This window comes from Egretta garzetta, unplaced genomic scaffold (assembly GCF_000687185.1).
Source record: "Egretta garzetta isolate BGI_Z169 unplaced genomic scaffold, ASM68718v1 scaffold117, whole genome shotgun sequence".
In the NCBI taxonomy this organism is placed as follows: Eukaryota; Metazoa; Chordata; class Aves; order Pelecaniformes; family Ardeidae; genus Egretta; species Egretta garzetta.
The window spans coordinates 5,234,446-5,261,841 of NW_009260479.1; the positions used below are offsets into that span (position 1 = coordinate 5,234,446).

At 41.7% G+C, this 27,396-nt stretch overlaps 1 protein-coding gene across 1 annotated transcript in view; it reads left to right on the plus strand.

Moving 5' to 3' along the window:
- The window catches only part of DPP6 (dipeptidyl peptidase like 6), a 264,379-nt gene that overhangs the window by 101,315 nt on the left and 135,668 nt on the right, over positions 1-27,396 (plus strand). The window contains exons 4-5 of the mRNA XM_009644081.2: positions 17,313-17,407; positions 20,104-20,178. Coding sequence (XP_009642376.1) covers positions 17,313-17,407; positions 20,104-20,178 — 170 coding nt within the window. The remainder of the gene's footprint in view (positions 1-17,312; positions 17,408-20,103; positions 20,179-27,396) is intronic.

Sequence of the window (27,396 nt, forward strand, 5' to 3'; positions counted from 1 at the left end):
AGGAGAAGTTGCCCTGCTCCTGCCTTTCGGCTGCTGGGCAATTGCCTAAGTTCAGTAGTGACAGTAACCTAAAGAAAGAAAGAGGTTCACTAAAGACAGGAAACCTGGGAATTAATGGCTTTTTAACATACTGTAATGGGCCGTGGAGGAGAGCATTTCTGCTGGGTAGCTGGTTTGTTCATTACTGCTAGAAAGAATGAAATGAGAAATCAATTTGGCTCTTTCAAAAATTAATACAGTCTGCAGGAGCGAGCTGGGGAAGAGCCCTGTGCCTTGGCTTTAGCAGCGCCTCCGCGCCCAGCTTCTTTGCAGTGCTGGGGTGCTGGTGGGGCACGCACGCTGCTGTTAGGCTGGGAAAAATCATCGTGTGGCGTATACAGCCACTTCTGAATTTGGAGGGAGAAATGTACTGGAAAAAGGCCTGTTTGTGAGATATATCGCACCCTAGAAAGGCAGAGGTAACCCTGTAATGGTCAGATAGGTGGGGTTGTTTGTGGGGGTTTTGAGTCATTTGATGTCTTGAGGAGGTCAAGATGTGCCTAACCCTATGTTTAGGAGCCTCCATAGGTAACCTAATTTATCCAAAGCCTGCTGACCTCTAGCCATTCCCCTGTGTGTCACCAACTGCTGGTGAGCCTCTGAGTCAAATGTCTTCCTGAGGTACCAAAATAATTGGCTTTGGATGTTCAATGCAATAGCTTCGTATTTGTTACGTCCCTGCACCATGCCAGGTTGAGTGAAGGGTCCAGGCCAGGGACAGGGCCAGTGGCATGAAAGTCACCTGGGAGAAGTGACATGAAAAGGAATAAGTGATGAGGAGGGTGTTGGCAGTGTTGATGCTGCATGGGGAGGACAGGCTGCAGAGTCACTTGGGGGAGAAGCCCAGGCAACTGGGGAGGATCTCGGTGGTGTGCAAGGAGGAGCAGGAGCTGGAGTTGTGCAAAGGGTGAAAATGAGCCTGGAAGTCAGTAACGTGATGTTGCCTGAGAAATGGCTTAATGGCCTAAGATGAAGAGCTGGAAAATGCATTCAATTGCTAGGCTAATATCAAAGGGAACAATTAGTGAATCAAAGATGGCTGGGAGCGGCAGGAGCTGTCCTTGGACTTCACTTCTTCTCGTCTGGGTTCTACAAACACCTACTCCCTGTAACTGCCTAATTTCGTTCCCACTGATTTTTTTAAAAAGAACAGGAAAAATAGACTTCCCCGCTGCAGGCAACGTGATGGTCACGCTCTCACATGTTGGACCAGCAAGCTGGTTTCCTATACTTTTTATAGCCATTAGCAAAAACAGATTCCCCGTTTCCCTTTCAAGCCGGGCTCCACTAAAATTAGTGCTTTTCTCTCAAAGTAACTCAGAAGCAAGGCAGTGCCTCCTGCTAGCGAGGAGCAGCTTTGGGGAATAATTTGAAGCTGTAAGAGGTGTGAAAACTAGGACCGCTTGGGCTCCTTTGTGTGTTATATTTGTTTGCAGTTCTGAGGTAAAAATCTGTAGGAATTAGGTAAAAGCTGCCCTCCTTGCTCCTCCCCGTCGTCGTGCTTTATGTCACGCCAAGGTGCACAGCAGCATTCCCCTGCTCGGCATTGCTGTTGGCTAAGGCAAAGCTGCTAAACACAGTGCTGGGTCCTTTTACCCTGCCAGCCAGGCAGACGTACCACAACTGCACCCAGTTCACAGGGGGAAGCCTTTTGATTAAAAAAAAAAAAAAAAAAAAAAAAAAAAAAAAAAAAAAAGGAGGGAGGCAGGAATGGAAATGGGAAAGAAGCAGCATGCTGCCATGGGGAGCGGCTGCATCCGTGGGGGACTTTTGAAGATGCGGCTCACGTTAGCAGTGTTTCTGCTGCTGGAAGAAAAGCAAAGCACGTGGCAGTTCTGCCTACGTGCTTAACAGTTTGAATCCAGCTAAAAAAGGATCTGTCTTTTTTTCATCTTGTTCAAAGTGGTTTGAAATCAAACCTGCTGCTCCCTGAGCCAAAGGAAAGGCACTGGTTTTCCAGGGGTTTAACTGGGAGAGGGATTAGGTGTTCTCTCAGTGGGTGTTAGTTAAAAATGAACAACTAGAACAGGTGAACAACTAGAGGTACAGTGTGATGCCGCTAGATGTGCTTTCCCAGGTGACACCTGCGAAGCCCCTGGGGAAGGGGGAGCAGCTGTGACAGAAACGGTCTTGGACAAGGCTTTAAAAGGATCTTCATAATTGCAGCCCGGCTGGTTGAATTTGTACTAAAATAAAGTTGTTGGGTTTTTTTTTCCTCTGCCTTTTCAGAGGACTACAGCACGGAAAAGAGGAGGGAGAGAAACAAAGAAATCTGTACCTGGCTCCCAGGTGATGGAGCAAGCCAGACATAGCAGCGGGTGGTGGACTTCTCCCTCGGCCAGGAGGTTGGCAGTGTCTCACCACGTGGAGGGTTGCTTTGGGAGGGAGTAAGAAATATATTTCATTTAGATCCAGCACTGCTCAGAAAATCTGGGCAGATAGGTGAGGAATTGAGTTTTGAACTGTGGGAAAGGAAGCTCAAGAATGAGGGTTTGCATGAACTTGCTGAAGGTTTTGCTAATAATCAGGCTGGCGTAAGGGTAGAAAAGGTTTGGGAAAGGAGTATCTAGGAGATGAGCATCTAGGAAAAATCAGTGGGAAGAAATCAGGTGCATAATTGAAGGATATGGTGGGCAAGAAGCACATTCAAAGGAGGAGTGTAAAGGGATGATGGAGAAAGGAGAGCTCTTCAGGGTGTTTGGGCCTCTTGTTAACCAGCTGATGCCGATTATAACATGCCTTCAGTAGAGATTTCCAGAAAGGTTTATGTCTTTTGACACAGTCCATCTTTAGGTGACCTCTATTCTGCTTACTTTAGAAAAAAAAAAAGCCAAAAAACAAAACCAAGGCAATTTTACATTTTTCATATCACCCTGCCTGACTTCGATCCCTTGTTGAAGATTTTTATTTGGTGCATAGCACGTTCTCCTAGCTCAGTAGCTTTCCTAGAGCTTGCTCCACTGCTCATGGACACTTGTTGAACATGGAGTGCTTACCAAGGCTAATTAGTTCAGTATGTATTCTTCCACTTGTTACTTTTAATGAACATTAAATAAATATAAGCTGAGATACCATAATTCCATAATTTGGAGGGAGGAAATACTGTATTTCTGGTGATTAAACTTTATATCAGATATTTGTAATTGAAAATTTAGCAGGCAAAGATTTACTTATCTAAGAAAGAAAGTCTCTGGTGAGTTTGGATCTCCTGACTGTATTAAGCTGTTGAACATATAAGAAGCATTACTTATTTTTTCTTACAAGAAATAGTACCAGGCTTATATAATTCATTAAAAGAAATTTAGAATGAGATAATTACTGATCAAGAGAATATAATTATACTTTAAAATGTAGATTTACATCAGAGAAAATTCAATTAAGAGCAGAAGAGACCAAAGGTTTGCCCAGCCCAAAATCCTGGTTTTGTGAGAAGCGATATGGGTGTGCACAAGGACGAGTAAAAGCGCAGTGAGCTTCATGCACTTTTTAGGTTAGGGAATTACCAGATCCTCTTGTAGTTTCTCTATTTAGTAGCCCAAAATGTATTTCTCCTCCAAGTCACTTGCCAAGTGTCCTCCAGAGTCTCTTGCATCCATCAAGTAATTTGACTGGCCTAAGACCTGTCACATGAGGAACGGCTTCCTTTTGCTTACTTGGGAGCTTGCTCCTATTTGCTTTTCTTGATGGCACTTAGATCAGTTCCTTGGATCATCCTTGTAATTTATTGAATGTTTTCCATCTCTAATATATCATTTTAGAGAGGATGGGATGGGAACTACACTCAAGGATTACCCAGAAGTATTGGGGTTGGCTTCTCAAGTGTGTTCAAATGTTTTGAGTTTCATGGCACTTTAAGGCAAGTGCATGCATGTAATATAGTTTGTTTGACCCCAAAGAAAAGCCAAAAGATTTTTCACTGTGTTAGAGTTAAAATCTGTAGGTCCTGGTACCAAGTTCTACCACTGAGTGATCACAATGCCATAAAATCATGCAATATTGTTCCTCGGAAGTACTTTCACAGCTTTACATGAAACCAGCACTGAGTCTATACACATGCCCTGAGTTTTAAAACTGATTTATTTGCTGACATCTTTTTCCATTGCCAGAAATGAGGAATAATCTCTGCTAGAAAATAGGGTGAACCTGTAAGTGATCCTGAGACAGAAGTGGCCGTGCATGCTGAGAAACAATCCCTGATTACCAGAGTATAACACCGCTTAAATGCCACTTCTAATCTCATGCTTAGCAAGAAGAGAACTCAAAGTAAGACAAGTGTGAGGAAATGAAGGAAAAAATGAAATGCAAGGAAAAGGAGAGTGGGAAACAACTCCCTAGAACATTTGCTTGATGGAGAGAAAGGGCTGAACACGTAACCAGGTTTGTGTATGGCTGTGCATGGAGTTTGCTTTCACAACACTGCCAGCTGGGTATGGTGCCAAATTTCCATTTTGCTATTTGACTTAAAGTCCCAGCTTCTGAGTACAGGTGGCTTACAAAAATACTTACTTTGATTCAAAAAGATAATTAAATAAATCTTAAAATTTTTAGTACTCAAAGACTAATGTAAATGGACTTTCAAAAGCTAGAAACAGTTGGAAGGTAGATGAAAAGAATCCAATGTTTAATTTCATTAGAAAAGTTATTTTTAAAATATCAAGTTCTTTTGGAGCCTTATACCTGATTTGTCAATGCTTAAGATTTGGAATAATTCACAAAATCTGAATAATAAGCTTCAAAGCATTTTCACTTTCCAGGGAAGGCAGATTACAAGGGCATGGATGGGAAGAAAGCAAACAAAGCCTAGTTAAAAGGCAGTGGGAAATTTCAAATCTCAAGCCAAGAAGAGAAAAAAAAGTTTCAGCTGAGAAACAACTTCCGAACAAAGGGCAAAATTTTGTATCTACTGGATAAATGATGGTTATTTTGGTGTGCATTGGACCTTGTAAAAAATCAGCTGTAAATTGTGGGGGTGGTAAATCCAGCAGTACAACGAGACTTTGGGCTCATTGCAGTTATGTTCAGTGTGGTCATTTATGCAGAGTAAGCCCATCCAGGTGCTGCTTGGAAGGGCTGACCTTGCTGTGCACGTGCTGTAGGAATATTTGAAAACTATAGTACCTTCAGGTGTGCTGAGAAGAGCCAGCAAGTCTTGGACAAACATATAAAATCCACCAATTCAGCCTGGACAAAGTGTCCCGAAATTTTTCCAACAGTCTAATTTATTATCACCCTAATAAACACTTATTCTCCACTTAGCAGTCAATTTTCCTGTTTTCTAGTGGACAGGAGCCCCTACCCAAACCTGCTCCTGCAGCTGGAGCTGGTTGCTCAGCCGGCTGGCAGCATCAGCAGCACGGAGCCAGCGGGTCTGAGCTGGCCCATCCGCACCGTAATGGGGTTAATGCACATACGCTGGGCCACGTGAAGCTGTTTTCACTGCTGTTTATTATTGCTTTGGTTGATGGACTGGCTCATTATCCAAGGCATATTTCTTGGAAGACTTGTGCATAAGCCAGGACCATTATTAATGATTTGGAGGTATCTTTTACTTCCTTATTCTCCTTCCCAGTGGGAGTGCAAGCTGTGAGCTGTGACATAAAAAAGTCTTAAAACCTTTTTTTAAAATATCACCAAGAGTATATGTATCCATATATTTGTTCCATGTGTTCCGTATTTTCCTTTTTCCGGGTTTTAGTTTCAGGGACAGCGTTTGTGAGAGTTTCCTGTTAACTTTTGCCCTGAAGCTGATACTCAACTTGGTAGCATGCATAAGACATGGCCTTAAAAAAAAAAAAAACACTTTAATGTTTATTCTTTATTTATTTTCTATTTTTAATGTCGCACAAAAGAAGATATTTTTATAAGTAGAATTATGTACCAATAATCATAATATTTCTGATTTTTTTTCCAAATTGGCACAGAACAGCTAATATAGCTAAATTATCAAGCCAGAATAGTATGAGTATGAAAAACACAAGAGGGTTTATTAGAATTCTCTATTTTGTATTTGCTTTCCTTCTCTTGGGCAGGAATCTGAGAACATCATCAATTTTCTGTTGCAATCAACTTTTTTAGGGGAAACAATATTTGGCTCTGTTCAGGAGAGAACAATACTGAAAGTATCATGTTTTTATCCAGTTTGAGAGACATTATCACCTTGATCACTGCCATGAGTTTGGGTTGCTCCATCCAAAAAAGATAGATTGTAGTGGGTTCAGACATGGTCCAGAGAAGGATAAAGACCATGACAGAAGCATGGAAATGCACAATAAAAAGAAGAATTGCCCTAAGTAACAAAGAAATTATGTAAGGGTATAGAAAATCAAGAAAAATATGAAGTCGAGTTATTTTCATTGAAAAAGTGCATTCTTTTGTTTAATGCCATCTGTTGAACGTTGTTAACCTGTTGAGAACCCGCTGAGAAGATATTTTTGATTGAAAGGTTGATGAGGATTTAAGAAAGGACCAGTCATTCTTTCAGTGCAACCAGTTTTTGCCCTCTTAGCAGCAAATCACTACTGATTCAAGACCAACATCATGCAAGGCAGTGAAGGATGCACGAAGTCGGTTCCTTGGAAGAGAGAGGAATAGGAACAAGATCAGGTGAAATAAGAAATTCAGGAATCATTTCTGGGATTTGGTGTGGGGCTCCCTGCAGGAGCTGGCCTAGTCACTGCAGGCAAACTGATTTGAGATATTAAGGGAAAACAATATACTTAGCCGACGCTATTTTTTTTTTCATTCCCTCATCAGTTAGTTGAAAAGCGATGGGCTTGTATGTATAATTGCTAACTGCTCCTCCTCTTAGCTCTTCCCTTGCAGTTGGGTGCGGGGAGTCTCTGCTCCCCTCCAGGTGCTGTTCCTTGCCAGGTCCCCTGCCCAGCATCACATTCCATTATTTATTAATGGTTCTTTGCAAGTTGTTGAAAGTTTTTCCATCGGCTCTGTAATATGGTGCCCTCTTGTGACCAGTCCAAACCCAGTAATCACACGTGGGTAACCAAAATGTGGAGGATGTTGGATTTCATGTCTTATACACCTTGATTTTCAAAAGCCTGAAGTCAGGGTGATGGCCATGGCTCTGCCAGACTCCTTTACAGTTGGACTTCAGCACAGTCATACTTTGCCAGACACATCTGAAATGATAGAGTAGCATAAAAGGGATCATGAAATATCGCACACAAAGATAATTAAAACTTTATCCGGAGCTGTATACACAGAAAAATTGCTTGTTAATACACAGAGATCTCATTCAATCTGTACTGAAATTTCTGTACTCTGCCCACGATAATAATAAAGAAAAACAACCACTTTATATGTTCTTTTTCTCCATCATGGACAAGGGAAAACAACCACTTTATATGTTCTTTCTCTCCATCGTGGCCACTAACAAGTGTAATTTGGCTGGGGGCAAACAGGAGGCGGCAAGGAAATGCACAGAGGAATTAAGAAAGCAAGCTGTGGGGTCACATTTTAATGAAAATTTATTCATGGATTCCTTTTTTCTCTCAGTGTCAAATGGTTTATTACATTTACGTGTAACACTTTGGGTTATGCATTCCCCTGCATGAAGCCGAACTGAACGAGGCAGATAAGACCCGGTACGTTTGGCAGAGAAGAGAGAGGTCGCTGAGCGATGCTGCAGTGGCCTGGGGGGCAACAAGGAGCAAGTGTACCTGCATGGAGTGGGCAACATGGGGACCACCAAGCACGAATAGTAGCTTGGGCTCTTCTACAAACTAGCAACTACTATGGAAAAAGCCCTGGAGGTTTTATACCCCTGATAAAGACTGTGCCACTATGTATTTAGAATCATACAATTGTTTAGGTTGGAAAAGACCTTTAAGACCATCAAGCCCAACCGTTAACCTAACCCTGCCATTTGGGGCTGTGCCACCCATGCCAGCCATGTTATGGAGCTGGGATGAGCTGATACACGCTACCTGTTGTCCACACCTTGTTTTGCTGTTTAGATGCATGGTGAGACCATGAGAAAATACATGGGATGTGGATAAAGGCATCAGGGACCGTTTCCTGGGAAATGAGTTTTTTAGAGTTAAATTGCTTTTGGCCTGTGCTGAATGTGGGAAGCTTCTGGCAGGGAATCAAAGGGACGAGTGTAATCTGGTATCTCCAGCTCCCCGGACTGGGGTAACCCAGGGGTCACCTGCACTTTTCCTGCTATAACATCTAGGCTTTGAAGAGCACATGGCATAAGCACAACTGAACAGGAAAAGAAGATGGCAGAGAATTTTTGAGGAAGATTTCTCAGCTCCGGAATACACCAAAGTCAGCTCAGCGTGCTGCAAAGCCCCCATGCTGCTGCCGGTCATTACAGAGAGAGAAACTGAGGGCAGCAAGCAACAAGATGTACATTTTTACTGTTGTTGTTAGGATTTTGAAGCACTTGTGTAATCAGGATGATTTGCCCTGGATAGAGTCAAAATGGGTTTACTCCAGAGGATTTCTCATTCATTTTTTTCCTAATTGTAGTGAATCTTTCCCTCCTCCATGTGTTATAAAAGCAGGTAGAAGCAGGGAAGGAGGAGTTATTTGAAGTTGAAATGAGTTCTCTGTTTCTCACATGGACTTCAGCTTTTCATGCCTGTGCCACTAAGCCGTGATCTGAGCCTACCGAGTTCCCAGATTGGGGCTCTTTGAAGCGGAGTTCAGTCTCGCAAATGAGAGGCAGCAGCAGAATTGTACCTGGTTTCAAATTTGGGGCTGAAATTTCAAAGGTGTGCTCTGCCTGGATTTCAGGCTCAGTGCTGAGGTCTGCTCTCAATGAGATTGAATAAGCTTTTTTTTTTGAGTTTGGATCTTGAAAGATTTGGAATTAGCCAAAAAAAAAAAAAAAAGAGAAACAGACTGGTATTACTGATTTTTATAGTTTTAAGTTTTCCCAGGACTCAGCCTTCTTCGAGCTTTTGACAAGTTAATTTACAAGCCTGCTAGAGATGCACATTGATATGGGAGTTTTCCTGAGCTATAATTGTGTTTTATTTTACTAGTACTACTGCAAAAGTGCTATATTGGTGCACCAAGTGCAACTGCATTGAGGTGATGAGCAATTAAAACCGCTTCTTGCGTAATAAAGCACATTCTATCACATTGCACTTACTTAATGTACCAATGCAATGTGTTATACAGCATTTAGCTAAATTACGGTAAATCACCTATTTAAAGAAGTTTTTCTTTCAGCCTCTCATGCGAAAAAAAATGCTGGAAACAGTAAAAGGATAATGACCCATAATGCCAGAAAGACAAAAATGGGAGTTCAGTTGTCTGCTGGAATTAAAGGCTGTAGCGATGTTGTTAAAGGCAAGCTGTTCTCCGTCCCCTGTTGCTCCCTTGCGACAGCATCACAAAGTATAACAGACTCTTTCTTATTTCTGCACTGCAAGGCTGAAGAAAAGGGAGTTGCTGGTGAAGGGCAGGCGGATTGAAGACAAAAAGCTGTGACGAGTTACAAGTGCCAAAGTCTGTGTGGACCTAGGGACCAGCTCTCACCAAGGGTGGGGTGAAGCTGTGGGTATGGAAATGGGGTTTGGTTGTCATTCACCACTCGTGCTCCTTCCCTCCCTCTCCCTCTTACCCCAGAGCCAGCCTACGGCAGCACCAGGGGACAGGGGCTGGGAAGCCTTCCCTGCTTTTTCTTTCTGGGGAGCAGCTTGGTACCAAAACAAGCTTGGCTTCTGCTTTGGGGAGGGAATTTCAGATTTGGTTCTTTATTAGGTACATGCTATAAATATCAAACAGATGCACTGCAGCATCTCTTGAAAGAACAGCAGATCATGGTGCTAATGCATCATCCCAATGGTCATCTTTTCCACCTGGATTTGGGATGGCATCTTTCTGGACACCTGAATAGGCTTCCACTGGGGACTGACTGTGCTTTTATTTTGCATTATCTTCTATGTGGTTAGGTGTTACAGCAGTCAGGGAGCTTCCACAGTCCTACCATTTGTTGAACATCTATTCCCCATCCATTGAGTAAACCATACCTACCTCGGGGAGTGCAGGTCCTGGGGGGGTCACTCTCAAAAGTGTGTGACTTCAGTTAGGCAGATATCGTCCTAAGTAGGTCAATAATCCTGCAGGCCTATTAAATAAGATACAATTTCCCCTTTCATGAAAGCAAAGTAAAATAAGTATTTCTCTGAGCCTGTTTGTGCTCATCCTTCTCCCTGCTCATCCTGCTTCCATGCTCAACCTTTTTCCTCTTCTTTTGTGCCTCTTGTTAAAGTTTGCTGGTTTTTTTCCATCAGTTTTTATTTCCTCTGTGAATTTACCATGTTCTGTCGTTTTCCTCTCTGCTTCCATGATTTCTCAAAAACCACCATCTCTCTCTCTCAGAACCAGTTCTCTGAAGATAACAGGTCTGTGCTTGTGCTGCATCTGGCAGGATTAAGGGTTTTTTTAAGGTCTTGGTCCCACGCACAGCAGGCTGTTAACCTCAGCTTGTCCTATTCCCTTCCCTGTGTCACTCAGAAAGCACTTTTTTACAGGAAATCCTGAGTCCCCCCCAGTTTACTTGCCATGCGAGAGGCTCAGGTGAGCTGCGTGGATGACTGTACTTAACATACGTGCCCGGTTATACGCCCCGGCTCTGGTGCGCTGCTCTCTCCCCTCGGGGCTCTGCTGCGGGTGGGCTCGCTGGTGGGTGCGAATGCCAATAGTCACAGCAGTGAACACCCTCAGCTGCCGAATCCACAGCCTGCCCTGATACCCAGTTCAGTCGTGACGTCGTTCCCACGGAGACATACTGCATTTCAATGTAAACTGGCAGCCTCCCCTGATCCTGCAAATGTGGGTCATCACTATAAGCCAGTATCTTTTTTATCCTGTGTGCCACAGGTCTGCTGTGGAAGGTCTGGGTTTGCTTTTTCCAGCCAGACCCTTCTCTTTGGCCTCGGGGGGTGTGTGTGCTGGGTGAGAGCTGTGAGATGCCCAAGCCCACCCAAGGGGCGCACCCGCTTCTTTCCCCATCTCTAGTCTCCATCCACTGTGCTGGGGCTCACCTAGCCCTTCAGAAACTTGTTGGGATGCTAAACAAGTGGAAGATTTATTTTATTTTAATTCCACTGCCACATCCTCATGTATTTTTCCAAATTAATATGATTGGAGCGCATGTCATTACCAGTCTGAATATACCAACTCTATCTGAAAAAACATCTCTCTTACTGTCGCAACCTTCCTGCCCATTACCGTGTTAGATGGTAAGTGCTAACCAGTTGTTTCTGACTGATAACCTGCCTGGGAGGACTCCAGGAAACCCATGGCTGGTTCAGGCGCTGCCCTCGCATCAGCGAAGGGGTGGCTCAGCCTGGCTGACTGCTGAGTGATGCCCTGCACCTGTAGCGAGTAGGGCTGCAGGGCCTGTGGAAGGCTCATCCTTCATATGTAAGACAAAAATCCTAAAGTCCTGAATGCTTCAGGTCATTAAAAACCCCACAACAGCTTTTCTTTTTGGAAGAGAAAGGGTGATAATGTCAGGCTCTTGACTCGTTTCCAGCTGCAGTAGTTGGCTTCATCAGGTTGAACAGAATACGGTGTTTTCTCTTCTTGCAAAGCTCAGAGGACTCTTTCAGGGCTTCTAACCCCAACGTAAAGCCGATCAGATGCAAACTGCCTGCTGGCTGCTGTGGGTCGTGCCCAAGGTCAGGTCTAGCAAGGACCTTCCTACAGCAGCAGGGATGACAAATAACAGACGAGTGCCAGTCATCTCTTGGTGGCCCCGTGACATTTGCCGTGCCAGCGCAGAGCTCCATCCCATCAGCGCACGTGGCCTGGCGCAATGTGACCCCAGTCCCCAGGGAGCGATGCGGGCTTGCTCCCGTGGGGCATGCTGCCATCTGCTCACTTGACACAGCATAATTTGTTTGCCAGCCTTGCTGGTCATGCTGATATCTGGAGGCTCATTTATCTGACATGGTTCAGAACAACTTCAGGACTTAAATTTCCTTTATTCACCAATCTTCTTTAATCTTAGGGTTTGAGAACGATAATTCCCTCGACGCTGACTTTCATCAGACTGAGACTCATTCAATTATCTTTCACGTCTGTTGATCTGAAACTACAGGCCTTGAGAAGTTGCCTTTTCCTCTAAGTCTGTGGCTCTAAATTACCGGAGCTCCGCTAACGGTCCTGATACTACCTTCTGCCTTTCACTGACTCTTACTGCTTATTTGACACATATGAATTTTGGATCTTTTTTTTTCCTCAGCTTTTCATTCATCTGTTGCTAAACTGGTAGAAAATTACAATTTCATTAAAAATTGTTTTTAAAGCTGGATTTAAATTCTTATTCCTTCTCCTATTTTATCACATAGTTCTGCTTTCTGCTTTCCATAATCTCTGGCAAATAATGAAAATACTCCTCAAAAGCATGCGGGTCCTGCTATTATCTTATAAACCAGCCTCTCATCTCTGATAGCGTGTACTTACTTAGTCTCATCAGAGAAGCTGTACAGCCATAAATTTGTGAGCACTGATGCTAATGCGGATCTGTGTTCCTGTAGCTGGATGTAATTCCTTCAACTTCTTTGCACCACCAGCACTCAAACTTACTCCTTTTAGAAGTAAAATTGTCCCAGACCTTCTTGTCAGCTGTGATGAGCTGTTTAGTCTGGTGCCCAGTGTGACACATAGTGGTGTGAAGAACCGGTGTTGGCTCAGGCAAGTGCTTCTCTAGTCCAGTGTTGGGTCTTTACCACGGCAATAGCTGATGCTGTGTTGGCACTTTTTAGTGGTCCCGAATGAGGCAGCCCTGCCTTAGGGGATGAGAGATGGTATATCCTGCCTATTTCCTTTAATATCTGTCAGTTTACCAGTTGTCCATGAGTTTTTTGTACTCTGTTCTTTTATATAATTGCAAATGATCCATGCTTTCCTGCTCTCTTGATGGTCTCCAGTGTTTTGTTGGCTGTTTAGGCTGCCTCTGCATATTGAGCTGATGTTTTGGGGTCATCAAATAATAGCAGTGATGGCCTCATGATCTTTCTCTTGAGTTTCAATTATCAGTTCCAGATTCAGCATCACGGCAGCACCCATGAGCAGGTTTCCAGAGACCCTGTGCCTTTTCTAATGGTAAAACCTTGGGAAGGGTTGGCCAGGTAGCGTGCCTGAAAATGCAAAACCTGCATTGGGACCATAGTGCATAATACATTATTCTCTTAAGAAAAATCCCAGTATTTTGTCTTGTTTCACCCTAAACAAGAGGCCAGCGGGCAGAGCTGCCGGGCTAAGGAGGTTGTTCCTAGTGAGGGCTCGGCAACTGCAAGGGGGATGAGCTCCCTGTCGCTAGATCTGTTCTCTCTGTGTACATATTTCCTGACTGAATTTAAGAAAGATGTGTACAAAGGAACTGGGGGACTCTGACACTGCAAATATATCATTGGTCTTGGGTTTTCTGATTTCACCCGTTCTGCTTAGGTTTTTAAAAATTTCTGCCAAGGCTCTCCAATTCCTCTACGCTGACTCTGTACAGCACCAAGGCTGCTCCGTTATTTCTAGTAATCATTGCTTTTTGGAATCAGTCACCTTAGTAAGTGTGACTACATATCTGTGTCTACGCTCACAGGCACATAATGTATTGTACCAACCAGACAATTTCCTGGAAGTTGAAAGAGGGGGAGGAGTTGGCGAAGTGAACTCTGCTGTTGAAGAAAGCCATTATATAATGGAATAAATGGCTTTATGCCTGAAAGTTGCAATTTTCAGCATCATTTACACTGAACACCAGCCCCCCAAAAAGGCAGGTATAAAAAATGAGATGCAGTGATGACCTTTATCAGCTGTGGTGACAGCTATAAATCAGGCGGCAAATTCTCATCAGCTCGCTGGACAGAATTCATTACAGACAGAGGTTGCTGCATTGCTTTTTGTCTTTGATTGAGGTATGTCTCATTTAAATAAATGCTCTTGCACTGGAACAAATCACGCATTTCAAAACAGAAGTCCGAGAATATTATTCATTGATTCTTTTGAGGACTAAGATAATACGACTTACAGACCAGCTAAACCTCAGAGTGGAATATAATGCAGATCAATTTTTTCTTCTCTTAATCAGACGAATTTTCTGTTCATTAATTCAGACGCTGTGTTGATGCTTGTATTGAATATAATAGCAAGATTTACAGCCCTAACAAATCAGCGCTGCTTCATTTATTCTTCCTTATTCTTACCAGAAGTACACGCAGCAGATTAGCACTTGATTTTAAACTTGTTACACTTCAACAAATAACGGGAAAGTCTTTCATCTCCTACTTCCAACTATGGAGCAACTTTCATGTAATCATCTTGAAGTTTCAGTTTATTAAAGTGTTATGGTTTTTTTTGAGCACAGGGAGCAATAAAAGTTTAGTAACAATGTCATTATGGGCAGTAATGTAACTTCCATCAGTTCGTGTCTTGCTCAAGCAACAGCTACCAACTATTAACAGCCCCACAGACTCATTAGATTGATAAGCTACTTTACCTGGGTACTGAACTTTGAGCTGAGTTTCATCACTAGTTTTTTCTGTAATTAGGAAATGCCCTGAGAGGCTTACAATTATCCAAATGATTTGCTGTCCATACTTAAAATGGGATTTTTCTGTCTAGAACTTAGTACATAATTGGAAAACATTCTGTGTTCTTGACATAGGGTGATTACTAAAGCGTAATCTTTTTCAAAATGTCTGATAATTAGGTAATATTCTGCCTCTCATCTTAGTTATTCGTATTATTTCTGGAATACCTGAAAATAAAAATTTGGACTGTGTGCTTTCTGATATAACAAATGATGCTTCAGCCCTAATGGCCTAGGGATATGAAAGGGCAAGGCATGTAGGGAGCATTAACACCTTTTATTGTACCACCTCCTAAATTGTTAACATAAAGGCATTTCTTCGGTATCTGGACAGCTGGAAGCTGAAGGTGTAAATAAGTTGGTGCTGGATCAGACCCCAGAGATCATCTCTTCTGGTGTCTGGCCTTGGACAAGAGCAAATGCTTAGGGAAGATTTCAAAAAGTGGGTGAATTTTAGGGTATGCTTCTTGTCCTTCACAACCTCAGGGTCAAGGGCATCCTGAAAAACTTCTCCCCTCAAGACCCATACTCTGGGATGGATTTTTTTCCATTTTTCTAATTCTTCTTTGGACCCAAATGCAATCCTGGCACCCACTCTACTCTGGAACTGTGACTTCACAGCTTGTTTACCTTCTGCATGAAGAAATAGTCCCTTATATTTGTGTTGAACCTGTCACTGGCTGGTGTCATTTAGTGCCTCCCAATATTTATTTTGGAAAAGGCAGGGAATGAGCATTCATTATTTATCTTTCCCATGATTTTTTGACTTCTGTCCTAGTTCTGTTAAACCAGTCCCTTTCCAGGTTGAAGAATCTTTGCTTATTCAGTTATAAATCATATGAAGCAATATTTTAAAGTCATGAATATAATCAGGCATGCTTATGAAAATGCCATGCCTTTGGACAACACTCCAGAACTGACAAAATTTTAATACTGTCAAATCCAAACAGGAACTCTCTTCATTATTCTGGTCTCAAACACAAGTCTTAATCTAATCCAGATCCTGCATTTTTTATTCAGGACCAAAGGTGTTGATAAAATTTATTCCATAATTAAAAGAAAGAGGTGCTTTGAGAACTTTACCTATGAGTCTGAAAGGCTGCTGCTATGATTTGGACACTGAGAATCTTAAGTCTCTAAAATCTTGCTTGGAGAGGATCATCTGTTTTGCAGCAACAGTTTGGCCTCACAGAATCTGATTCATCCCAATCTCAGAAAAGACTTTTTCTTCCTACGCTTACATGTAAAACTGTGATATGTAGGAAGTGACTGTTTTTATTGATAGTAATAAACAGAGCCTAGAAGCTTTTTGTTTGCACTTCCAGAGGATTTTACAAAGATGGTTAATGACTGTGATGAGGAGTGTCATCAGCAGTTTAGAAACTGAAAAATGGATGAAGAGGGAGCATACTAGGTCTGTACACCAAAATTTTGGAAGAACTGGGTCTCTGGACCCAGTTGTCTTCAACAGGTTACCCTGAGCTGGGCCATGCGCATCTGTTTGTGGTCACAATGAGTTGGGTCTGTGCTTTTATGAATCCGGTAGGATTTAAACTCACCTTTGACTTATATCAGGACAACCCGTGGGTAATGTTTAACCACTCACATGTCCCTAACTCTTGTGGGATGCAACATGGTAGCCACCCTAGGGTAGCTACCGTGAGGGTAGGCAATGAGGAATTGCTTCCCTGGCTGAAGTTGAAACTGGAGGCAGAAGTTTGGTAGGATCCATCAGTTCTCAATCTTAGTTCAGCCAGGCTGCAAAAAACCAGTAACCCTTCTCCTGTGTCAGGAAGAGCTCCTGAAGGTTTTATGGCAATGTACTTGGAACTTATGATTTATGGTTTATGTTTTGTCTGTGGGGCAGTGCATGTAGGCGCTGATCAGACTTGAACTTCAGTTTATGACATCTGTGGTCTGACAAGATCACAACCCTTTATTGTAATATTTTTTCATGCTGAACCTTTGACGTGCCACCCAACCCTCATTTGGAGTCTCTTCCATATGTCTACCCCCGCCTTTCCGTCAAGTAGGTTTTGAGCTTTGAGCTGGAGACTGCCTCCCACCTGTGTAGCAGCTACCATGGGGGATTCTTGTCCTTGACTGGATGTCCTGTCTGCTGGGGTATTCCCAAAGTGCAATAAGAACAAGCTGATTTGTCCTGTTCCATGTGAATATGGCAATTTCTTCTCATGCATATCCTTCTGGTATTAATTTGCAGGACAAATGGCAGAGCTGGAAGATTGCACAGTATGGGGTTCAAGAATCTGCTTTGTTAGAGGGTGATTTGCCTTTAACTTTCAGAGACTTTCTAGGCATGTGGCTTATTAAACTCCTACAGAGACTGAGGATCTTGGAAACCTTTAAGCATACGGAACGTTTTTTGACCATGTTTTTTTCTACAGTAACAATACAGCAAACTGTGTCTGTACATTCAAAACAGGTCACCCTCTTGCATTCAGCTCTGGGAAAGTGTGGCAGAATAAATATGTGACAAACACTAACCAAGCTGTTTAATGACTAATCTGGAAGCCACTTTAACATCACAGCAATGGCTGCATTAAAAAAAAAAAATAAAAAAATAAAGGTGTTCTTTAGAGGGAAGTTCACAGCAGCACTTTTGGTTCAAGCCCATAATTAGGTTCTACAGAAACAGGCAAATTCAGATTTCCTTAATGTTCTTTTCTTTTCCTCCTTGCAGATAATGAATTCATTTATAGAAATCAAAATGGCACAGTGATTCTGAGGAATGTCGAAACTAACAATTCAACAGTATTAATAGAAAACAAAAAAATTGTAAGTATTTTCTATAACAAGTAGCAGAATTTCACAGTTCTCTTGCAGTTGTATCAGTAAAGCAGAAAATGACTTGGGTTTCAACTTCGCCTATTATCAAGGAGAAGCAATACTCCAGTATTACTATGGGCTTTGCAATGACTGATAACGTGAGATTGAACTCCAGCTTTTGTTATTGTTCTGCAAGCTCAGTTTCTTTCATACTACAGGAAAGTATCATATAGATATTTGAAGCTAGTCTTGCATATCATATATAATTGAAAGATGCATAATTCTCATCTTTGCATGCTTAATAGAAAAGACAATTGATACAATTTACTCTCTGTTGGTAGCATTCTCCACATTCCTCCATGCAAGTATTTATTTTGTAATTTGTGGATTTGCTGATTTTTCTTGCCTAATGGTTGAAATGTAATTTCAGTGTTGTTAATGAATAGTGTTGATGAATGGAAGTGGAGTTGCGTATGAGAGAAACCCTAAGAAATTAGTGGGAAAAGAAGTTAGTAGGTGGCTATTAAAATGAATGAAAAGAAAATAAATTCACAGCTGATACAGAGTATTATTTATAACGATGAAAGTGGTTTGTGGCACTGTTTTTTGTAGCAGATAAAGCCAGCATTGTGGCAAAACTTAGTACATTAAATGTCAGAGTATTTTCAATATTTCCTGTAAGAAGTTAATTTCCTAGGTAGGCTATGTTTGCTCCAACAATGAGATATGAATCATGTCATCCTGATAAAATTGTCACTTATGCAGTACCTGCCTAAGGTTTTGGTTAACTTGAGGTGGTTTTGTTGTACTGTATCATTGCAAAACTACAAAAGAAGAGTATGGCTAACAGAGACTTATCTCAATCACCCAAGATCTGCAGAAAACAGCTTTAGAAACTCAAAAGCTAAAAGTAAATCTACAAGAAAACTATGAAATCACATTCCAGGTTGATTTTATTTTGCAGTATGAGTATATGACTTATACAAAGCTCAAGTACAGTATTAATTCTTTTTTTAAGGAGACAAAGTATTTATCACTGAATTATTATTGCAGGTCCCAACCTTAAATTTCACATGCTGCCATTTAACCTTCATCCTCTGCTATATCACATAAGCAATCCTCTTTTACCAGAGTGTAACCCCTTTCTTTAAAATTCTGCTAAAGGTAAAGGAATGAGCTGGCTTCCTTTAATGTCAAGGTCTTTTGAAGTCAAACTGCTTCCATTTGGCCTCTGGTTATTCCCCTGTTTTTTTATTTTTGCCATTTGTAAGAAAAGCAGTGTTACAAGATAATCCTACTTTGTCATGCCATGGCCTCCCTACTGCCTGTTCCACCCTTGCTCCTCTGCTCTCTTGGCAAATAAATCTGGAGAACATCACCTTTACATTAATCCAGAGAGTCCCCAAACAAGAGCCACCGTCACACCTGCAGCCAGGAATGTTTGTCCTGTACCTTCCCAGCCCTGGGTCAGAAAAGCTTTTGCTAACTTGGCATGTTTTCCTTTCTCAATGTTATTAATATAACAGTAAATAAAATCTGTCTTCATGCTGACATTGCTGGCTCTCATGCTCCCCTGGCACCCCCAATCCTGATCCATGCTGGCCCATCAACCTATTAGGTTGCCCAGAGAGGTGGTAGATGCCCCATCCCTGGAAACATTCAAGGTCAGGTTGGACTGAGCTCTGAGCAACCTGATCAAGTTGAAGATGTCCCCGCTCATTGCAGGGGGGTTGGACTAAAGGTCCCTTCCAACATGAACCATTCTGTGATTCTATATCAGTCCCCTCTGCCTTTGCCTGTCCCCTGGGTTCCCCACGCACTGCCTCCAGCCTCACTGGCCTTGGGGAGGACTCTCCCAATGGGATGCTGTGCATTGCCCCAAAGCCTAAATTCCCCCTTCCAGTTCAGTCCTCGGGAATCTCTCAGGGACTTGCATCTAATTTGTTAGGTGAGAGGATGAGATTTCAAAGGCAGTGGATGAGCGGCGTGTTAGTGGCACCTCTGTTTGACCTCGGTGCGCCAGCAATGTATTATATAGAAACACACTGGAAAAGAGAAGAGATGTCTGCACTATACAAGTGATCAGTGGAGCAGGGAAAAGGTAATTCCTGACAAGTCTGAGATATTTTGGCATGTCTTCTTGTTAGTAAGACTTACAGCGCAGTTTTTTGCAGAACCCAGGTCAGGGTGCACCTGGAAAGCTGTATCACCACGGCATCCCAAAGGCTTCTTTGACTGGGGAGAATGGGATAGGATTCCTCAATGTTGTCCTAATTGAGACAGGTAGTCATGTCTCCTTCTAACAATTTGCTCCAGCAGGTATTTGCTGTTTATTATCTCCAGCACTTTGGCCAGTGACTGCAGGGAACGAGAGGGAATTAATAAATTGACATTTATGAGGGTTTTCTACTACCTGCTGCCCACAGCTGCCCCACCAGCCAGTAGATTTGTAAGGAAAATTCTGATTTTTTTGAGGTAGCTGCCTGGTCTGAGTCACAATGCAGTTATGCTTTCTCTTACAGGAGTATATATGTGCCCACATAACATTTATGGGTTTTGAAAAGATATGTGATTGCATTATTTTTCAAGACACTTAGTCTGGCAGTACTCTTCATTGTTAGAAACATGGTCATAAGAATTAGTTATAGGCATTATTGGCTTGAAAACTGAAAAATATTTATTTCAATGTCTGATTTATTTTCTAGGTCTCCTTAAAGGCTATTCGATATGAAGTGTCACCTGACCGGGAATATGCACTTTTTGCTTTTAATGTTGAACCAGTAAGTAAATAGATTTGTTTTCCAAATATACAGCCCATGGTGAGCTTTTTTTTTTTGTCCACTTCTATGCCAGTAAGACAATATTTGAAATTAATTGCTTCCTATGAAACAAAGAAAGAAACCCCTTGCTGAGATGTTCTGAGAGCGTGTCACACTGCCATCTAGTAGAGGAGAAAGGTATAAATTACACCTTACATTGCCAGGATTTTGTAGTCTTTGGGAGAGGGATTGTAAGAACATGTCTTTGCTACAAGGATTTCTATTCCCCTTCTGTGTAATTTTTTTTCCATGGTGCCTTTTTCAGTCACGCTATAAATTGCTTCCCAAGAACAAAAAGCAACTGTCAGTGTCTCCCACAACTGAAATAATGCATTAATTATGGTGTCACCGTTCCCAGTGCTGCAGTTAGGCTTGAGCTATCGCTTTCATTATAAATCCTTTTCTTCAGAGGGTTAGGTATAAATCATTCGTAAGAAATCACCGTTGGGTTACTACTAAGTTTTAGATTAGGGTGAATTTTCTACCAAACTTCAAAAGAGAAAAGTGTAATGAGTCACTTTTAAATGATGACTAAAGAACCAGAGACATGGGAAGCAGTTCTTGGGCATGAATAATATTTATTTGCTTTTTAAATTCTGCTGGTATAAGACCTGAAATGTTTGAATGATAGCTATGCTGTACTACTTGGATAAACTATAACCCCCATACATTTTGTTTCGATAATCTAGAATTGCACCAATTCCTCAAAATGAAAATAATTCATTCACCCACAACTTTAATTCTTATTCCATAAAATAAATCTGGTTTCAGCTGCTAACCAAAGGAAATTTGTCGGTTTTTTAGCTAATAGATGTTATGTCTCTGTTGTTCATCTGATTTCTCTGCTGTCATCTTTGAAGCTATTCCTGACTCAGGGTGGTATAAAAGTCAGGAGAACCATGCCTGCTGTTAGAAAAAGTTCAAATAAAACTGTATCAGAAACTTTAGGGGTAATTCATAAGGACTTTTTGCTGGGAAATCATTGTTGCTGCAGCTTCGCTTACCTGAAGCTTAGTAGAGTTCTAGGCAGACATGGATGTGGAAGTGTTAAATTAAATCTAAATACAGGGAAGACAGCCTAATGGCCACTGAGCCTCTGCCTGAAAGCCCCCCTGCTTGTGTGCCAGGGGTGTTTTGTAAAATTCAATTCTTTTAGTGAAGATTGGCCTTTGGCTGTGGAAGCCCTGTGCTGACACTGCTCAGATGCATCGTGCAACCTGGAAGAGCCCCAAGCAGGGAGGGCTTCCTCAGATCCTCTGAGAACGAGAGAAAAATTCCTATAACAAGAAAAATTATAATGAGAGAAAAAAATTCATTCCTAAAAAACAGTAGTAATAAATTTGCTTTTCATTCTCAACCTTTACCCATCAGAAGAGCTGCAGATTCAGAATATCTGCAAGAAGCAAAGTTAGAGAGGCTTTTGCAGCCAAGACTTTGCGTTCTGCCTGCAAAGGAACACTTGATGCAGGCGATGGAGAAGAGGAGGATGGGAATGGAAAGGGGTGGACTGGGAATGTTTCCTTCACATCCTTCTCTTTGCATTCCAGTGCTTGCAGATCTGTGGGTTTGGGGGCAAAACACTGGGGTGCTTTAGATGCCTGCCTGGAGAAGGGAGAGCAGCACACAGCAAGGTGCTCCCTTCCTCACACCGTGTCTTCTTCCAGAAAGGCAAACCCAAGGTGGCAAGCTGGTAACATGACCTTTGGGAAGATTTCAGGATGTGACTATGTTGTGGTTTAACCCAGCTGGCAACTAAGCACCACGCAGCCGCTCGCTCACTTCCCCCCCTCCCTCAGTGGGATGGGGGAGAGAATCGGGAAGAAAAAAAGGTTAGAGCCGAGGGCTGAGATAGAGACAGTTCAATAACAGAAAATAATAATAATAGTAATAATGAGAATGGTAAGGGAATATACAGAATATACAAAATGAATGATGCACAATGCAATTGCTCACCACCCGCTGACCGATGCCCAGCCTGTCCCATGTAGAGATCACTCTCCAAGCCGCGACTGACTGCCTAACTCCCCCGAGCATGACGTTCTATGGTCTGGAATAGCCCTTTGGTCAGTTTGGGTCAGCTGTCCTGGCTGTGCTCCCTCCCAGCTTGTTATGCACCTGGCCGAGCAGGAGAAGCTCAAAAAGTCCTTGAGTAGTCTGAGCTCTACTTAGCAACAACTAAAAACATCAGTGTGTTATCAACATTCTTGTAGTACTAAATCCAAAACACAGCACTATGCTAGCTACTATGAAGAAAATGAACTCTATCCCAGCCAAAACCAGCACAGACTAGACGTATGTTTAGTGTAAGAGAGCATTGCAAATTGTTCAAGCATTTATATAGGAGATTATGAAAGCAAGAGTTCCTGAAATGGTCTTCTGAAAAAAAAGAAAAACGAAAACCTCCGGCCTGTAGTTCCCTGGGTCCTCCTTCTTGCCCTTTTTGAAGACTGGAGTGACATTGCCTGTCTTCCAGTCCTCAGGCACCTCTCCTGTTCTCCATGACCTTTCATAGATGATGGAAAGTGGCTCGGCAATGTCGTCTGCCAGTTCCTTCAGCACTCACGAGTGCATTCCATCAGGGCCTATGGATTTGTGGGTGTCCAGCTTCCTTAAAAGATCCCTAACCTGATCCACATTGACAGAGGGAAGGTCGTCCTTTCTCCAAGCTTGCTTGCTTACCTGCCAAGACTGGGGAGCCTGAGGGCCAGCCTTGACAGTGAAGACTGAAGCAAAGAAGAACTTCTTTACTCTGAGGGTGACGGAGCACTGGAACAGGCTGCCCAGGGATCTTGTGGAGTCTCCTTCTCTGGAGATATTCAAAGCCTGTCTGGATGAAGTCCTGTGTAACATGCTCTAGGAGAACCTGCTTTATCAGGGGGCTTGGACTAGATGATCTCCCGAGGTCCTTTCCAACCCTTGAGATTCTGTGATTCTGTGAACCCAAAACTAAACTCCCTACTTTTTTTTTTAAGATCGATTAAGATCTTATAAAAGATACAGAGAGGTTTGTTTTTTTTTTAAGAAGCATACTAATAGAGGGGTAGTAAAATTAATTCTTGAATATTGCATCCTTAAGCCATGATGGGTGGTTCTTTGTTTATTAAAATTGCAATAACTGTTAAATTAATTATTCAGCTTTCTCCTCACTTGGTGTGCAGACTGTGGGTAGTTAGGTTTTTACATTTTTTGCATTTCAAACTGTATTCTTGGATAAAATTCAAATTACACTGTTTTCCACAACACAAGAAATTGATTAGCAAGGCCTTGGGCAGTTGTCCTTGTTGCAAAGTCAAAAGAAAATTTCAGGAAATGTATTGTCAAAGGACGTTTGTTTCAAGTTTAATTCTACAAATACTTAAAAAAAAAACCCCAAAACTTCTTAAAACTACTGTGTACTTATTTTATAGGCGTCAGAAAGCGTGGCTTTATTTTTTGCCATTTAAAAGTGTGATGTGCTGCCTTTTAATTGTGAGCATAGATGGAATCACAGAATCATAGAATCATAGAATCCTAGGTTGGAAGGGACCTCAAGGATCATCTGGTCCAACCTTTCTAGATAAGAGCACAGTCTAGGCAAGATGGCCCAGCACCCTGTCCAGCTGAGTCTTAAAAGTGTCCAATGTGGCAGAGTCAACCACTTCCCTGGGGAGATTATTCCAGGGGCTGACTGTTCTCATGGTGAAAAATTTCCCTCTCATGTCCAATTGGAATCTCCCCAAGAGCAACTTATGTCCATTCCCCCTTGTCCTCTCCATGTGACTCCTTGTAAAAAGGGAGTTTCCCTCTTCCTTGTAGCTCCTTGTAGATGTTTTCATCTTTTTTTTTACACAATAGAGTTGTGCCTCATTTACATATGTGTATAATATCTTAATATGCATCATATGAATTAATCATTTATCTGAATTCTAATATGAACGGATTCAGCCTCTATTTTTAATACCAGCTAGGAAAAAAACCATCAAAATAGAAAAGCATAGTGTGTCACTCTCATGAAGTGAAATATTTCAAAGAAAAATGCTACAAAGTCATTTCCTGCCAGTAATAGCTTCCTTCTAAGGTTTTTCTATTTATTTGCACAGAAGCGTCTCTGCTCGGTGTTGGGTCTGGGTAACAGCAGTGACACCCACACTGGAATAACACAGCCCTGAACTGGCAGGCACCTATTTTGCAAAGATATTGAGGCAACTAATATGTGTTTTCCTGTTGTATCACTTCGTCATCTTAGAGGATGATGAATTAAAGCATGTTTCTTAAAATACATTTCTCCCAGGAAGCTTGGCAGGCGGTTGTGAGACTGGCGTGGGTACACTGTGGCTGGTCCGGCTGTCAGGTTTCATTCTAAATGCTTTTTTGCCGTGCTTGTATTTACAGAAGTTTAATCTTTCAGGCAGCAATATTCTGGGTAAGCCTTGTGCTAATAGGGAGCTTTTCTAACCTTGAACACAGAAGATTTGTTCTTTTTCTGGAAAGGTCATAGGGAAGGCACCAGGGTTCTTTGTCTTTAAAATACTCTTGCAATTTTTCTGGTTTTTTTTGTTTCTTTACAGTAGAGCATGTCCAACCTGAGGCTGAAGCCCCAGGATGAAGTTTTGGGAAAGCACTGGGGAATGAATACATCCACAGAGAATCTTTGATTTCAGATCACCCTTCCTCAAAACAAGTGTGTGGGGCTCTGGCTATAGGGTTCAGTAACCCCAAAACACACAGGCAAATTGGGGTTTAGCCACAGCATCTCAGCAAAAAGGGTGCAGAGGGTCAAGGCTGCCCTGGGTCGTGTCAGGTCAAGGCCACTCCTGCCCAGCGCGTGGCTCCACCAGTTTTGCTGGATGAGCCCCATGCTCCCTGCGCACCTCCCGGGGAGACACAGAGGTCTCTGGTGTTTGGGCTGGAGTCATGTTTGTAGGTCTCTATGGTCTTCAAAAGGGACTTCCTAAATAGCCAGGCGACAAACCGCTTCTTAATTTCAGTAGCGTTTTTGCGACTGGGAGAGTGATGAGGTAAGAATAATGATGGGTAACCAAACCCCACGGGCTTGTGTAGCTTTCTGTGGTCGTCAGAGTTAACCAGTGGAGTTTGTGTAATGGTGATAAAAGAAATAGAGGAAAGCAAATGAGAAGAAAAGTTATTTTCCTGAGTGACGTGGTGAGACATTAAATAGAGAATATTTAATTGCCTTTATTATGAATAGCTGTCGTAATGCAAGAAAGGAAATAAAGTGGCTGAGATTCTTCTTAAAGCTATTTGTTCTTCATTTCCAATTTACCAGTCCATTACTGTGTTTGAGCTAGTTAAGAGCAATTACACACAGGAAATCCTGGCTGATTAATATGGACCAAACTGCTAAGTCTTCTGAACAACAATTAGGGCTTAGAGACTTTTATAGCTGATACAACAGATGCTATTACCTATTCTGCAGTTAAAGGAATGCATTTTTATAATGCTGAAAGCTGCAAAGAATTAATCATCGCTGTAATTAGGACAGGCCCAACTATTTTTTGAGAGTAGCTTAGGTGGTGAGTTTAGTATTTCTTTTCTCCCTGTTTATTGCCATAGATCTCAGTGGGAGCGGTGGGACCAAAGAGACCTCAGAAAGACCCCATCCAAACCCTGGACTTTCTATTTAGAGCATGAATGAAGTGAAAAAGCATTGTTTATAGAAAGCAGCATATTATCATTGGTGGTGTTGCTATTTTTTACTATTATCCAAGTCTGGTTGTTATGTGGAATGAACAGGTTTTATGCTTATGGCTCCAATTACAACCTCATACTGCTTTAATTAGTTGTGTAAAAATTAAAACAATATAACACTTGTTATTTCCAAAACACTAATGGGTATAAATATTAATGAATCCTCACAAAGTCCTTCTGAGTTAGGTGAGCACTATTATTATGATAAATATGCCTCTGAAAATTAGACACTGTCATAACTATCATCAGTAATACAGATAATATTGTAGTTATGATATTTATTACTTAATTGAAATGGATTTACTGGTGCTAGAAATAGGTTTGCATAAACCTGTTTTCTTTCTGCGGCGATAAATACATTTCAAATTTACTTTTTTCATTCCCACCCAATGTTTGTTTTTTTTTTTTCTGGAATAATGAAAATTTATAGTGATTACACTATGAGAAGTGAGCACAGTTAGAACATCTGTAGCATAAAATAATGCTACCTGGTTTAGTGATTTATTTAATTTTTGGTGTTTGTCCTAAACCAGTAGAACTTTTGAGTGGAGCATTTTGAGGGGAAAAGCTTACATGTATAGTTTTCGTGCCCTTTTTTTCATCTGAATGCAGTTTTGAATCATTGTTGCTCATAGACCAGAAAGACTTCTTCTCTATTACAAAGCTGAACAATATAAGTGCAGTGTGGACTCTTATCAAAGGCTAGTGGCTAAACATATTTTCCCAACATTTTCAAACCTAAAGCACTGTAACTTTGTTTACTTATGAGGATTAGTTACCTGTTATTAGGATAAATAACCGTAGTTTCGCTTCCTACATAAAAAGAAGAAAAAACCCCAGTCCTAATAATGTAAAGTTTACAGTAGTTAAAATGTTCTTGTGTTATTGCGTCTGTGCATGTGCGTTATCTTCAAGCAAAATACCTTCTTTTTTCTCGATTGACCAGAGGACTGAAGTGATTTAATGCTCATTAGTGAATTAGTGGAACCACACAGACCAGCCGCTCATCGAATCTATTATGGTTTGCTAAATCTTGGGTCTTTTTCATGAAAACAACAACTTCAGTTGCTCCCCATAGAACAAAAATGACTGATACCATTCAGCTAATATTTAATATTTCAGTGAAATGCTCACAACCTCTGCAAATGGCGCCGTTTTTATGAGCCTGTGTGGGGTTTGAGCGAGGTGATTCTGGGGCACCAGGGCTGAAAGCGGGGGCTGCCTTTTTTCTCCTTCTTACATATTCTTATGTCCTGTTTTGAGTCCTTATTTCAACAGCCAAGATCAGTAGAGTAAATATCCCCGTTTAATAATGTGCTTTTTATCCTATTTGTAGTGATAAGGAGAACAGAAGTGCTCCAGCTACATTTACATAACAAAAGCTAAGGCTTGTGTGTCCAGCAGTACTGTATTAACAAGAAAGTACTGAGAACATAGGGGAGGTTAATTTTCTGGCTGATAGTTTACTTTGGATTTGAAGCTGAAGCAGCA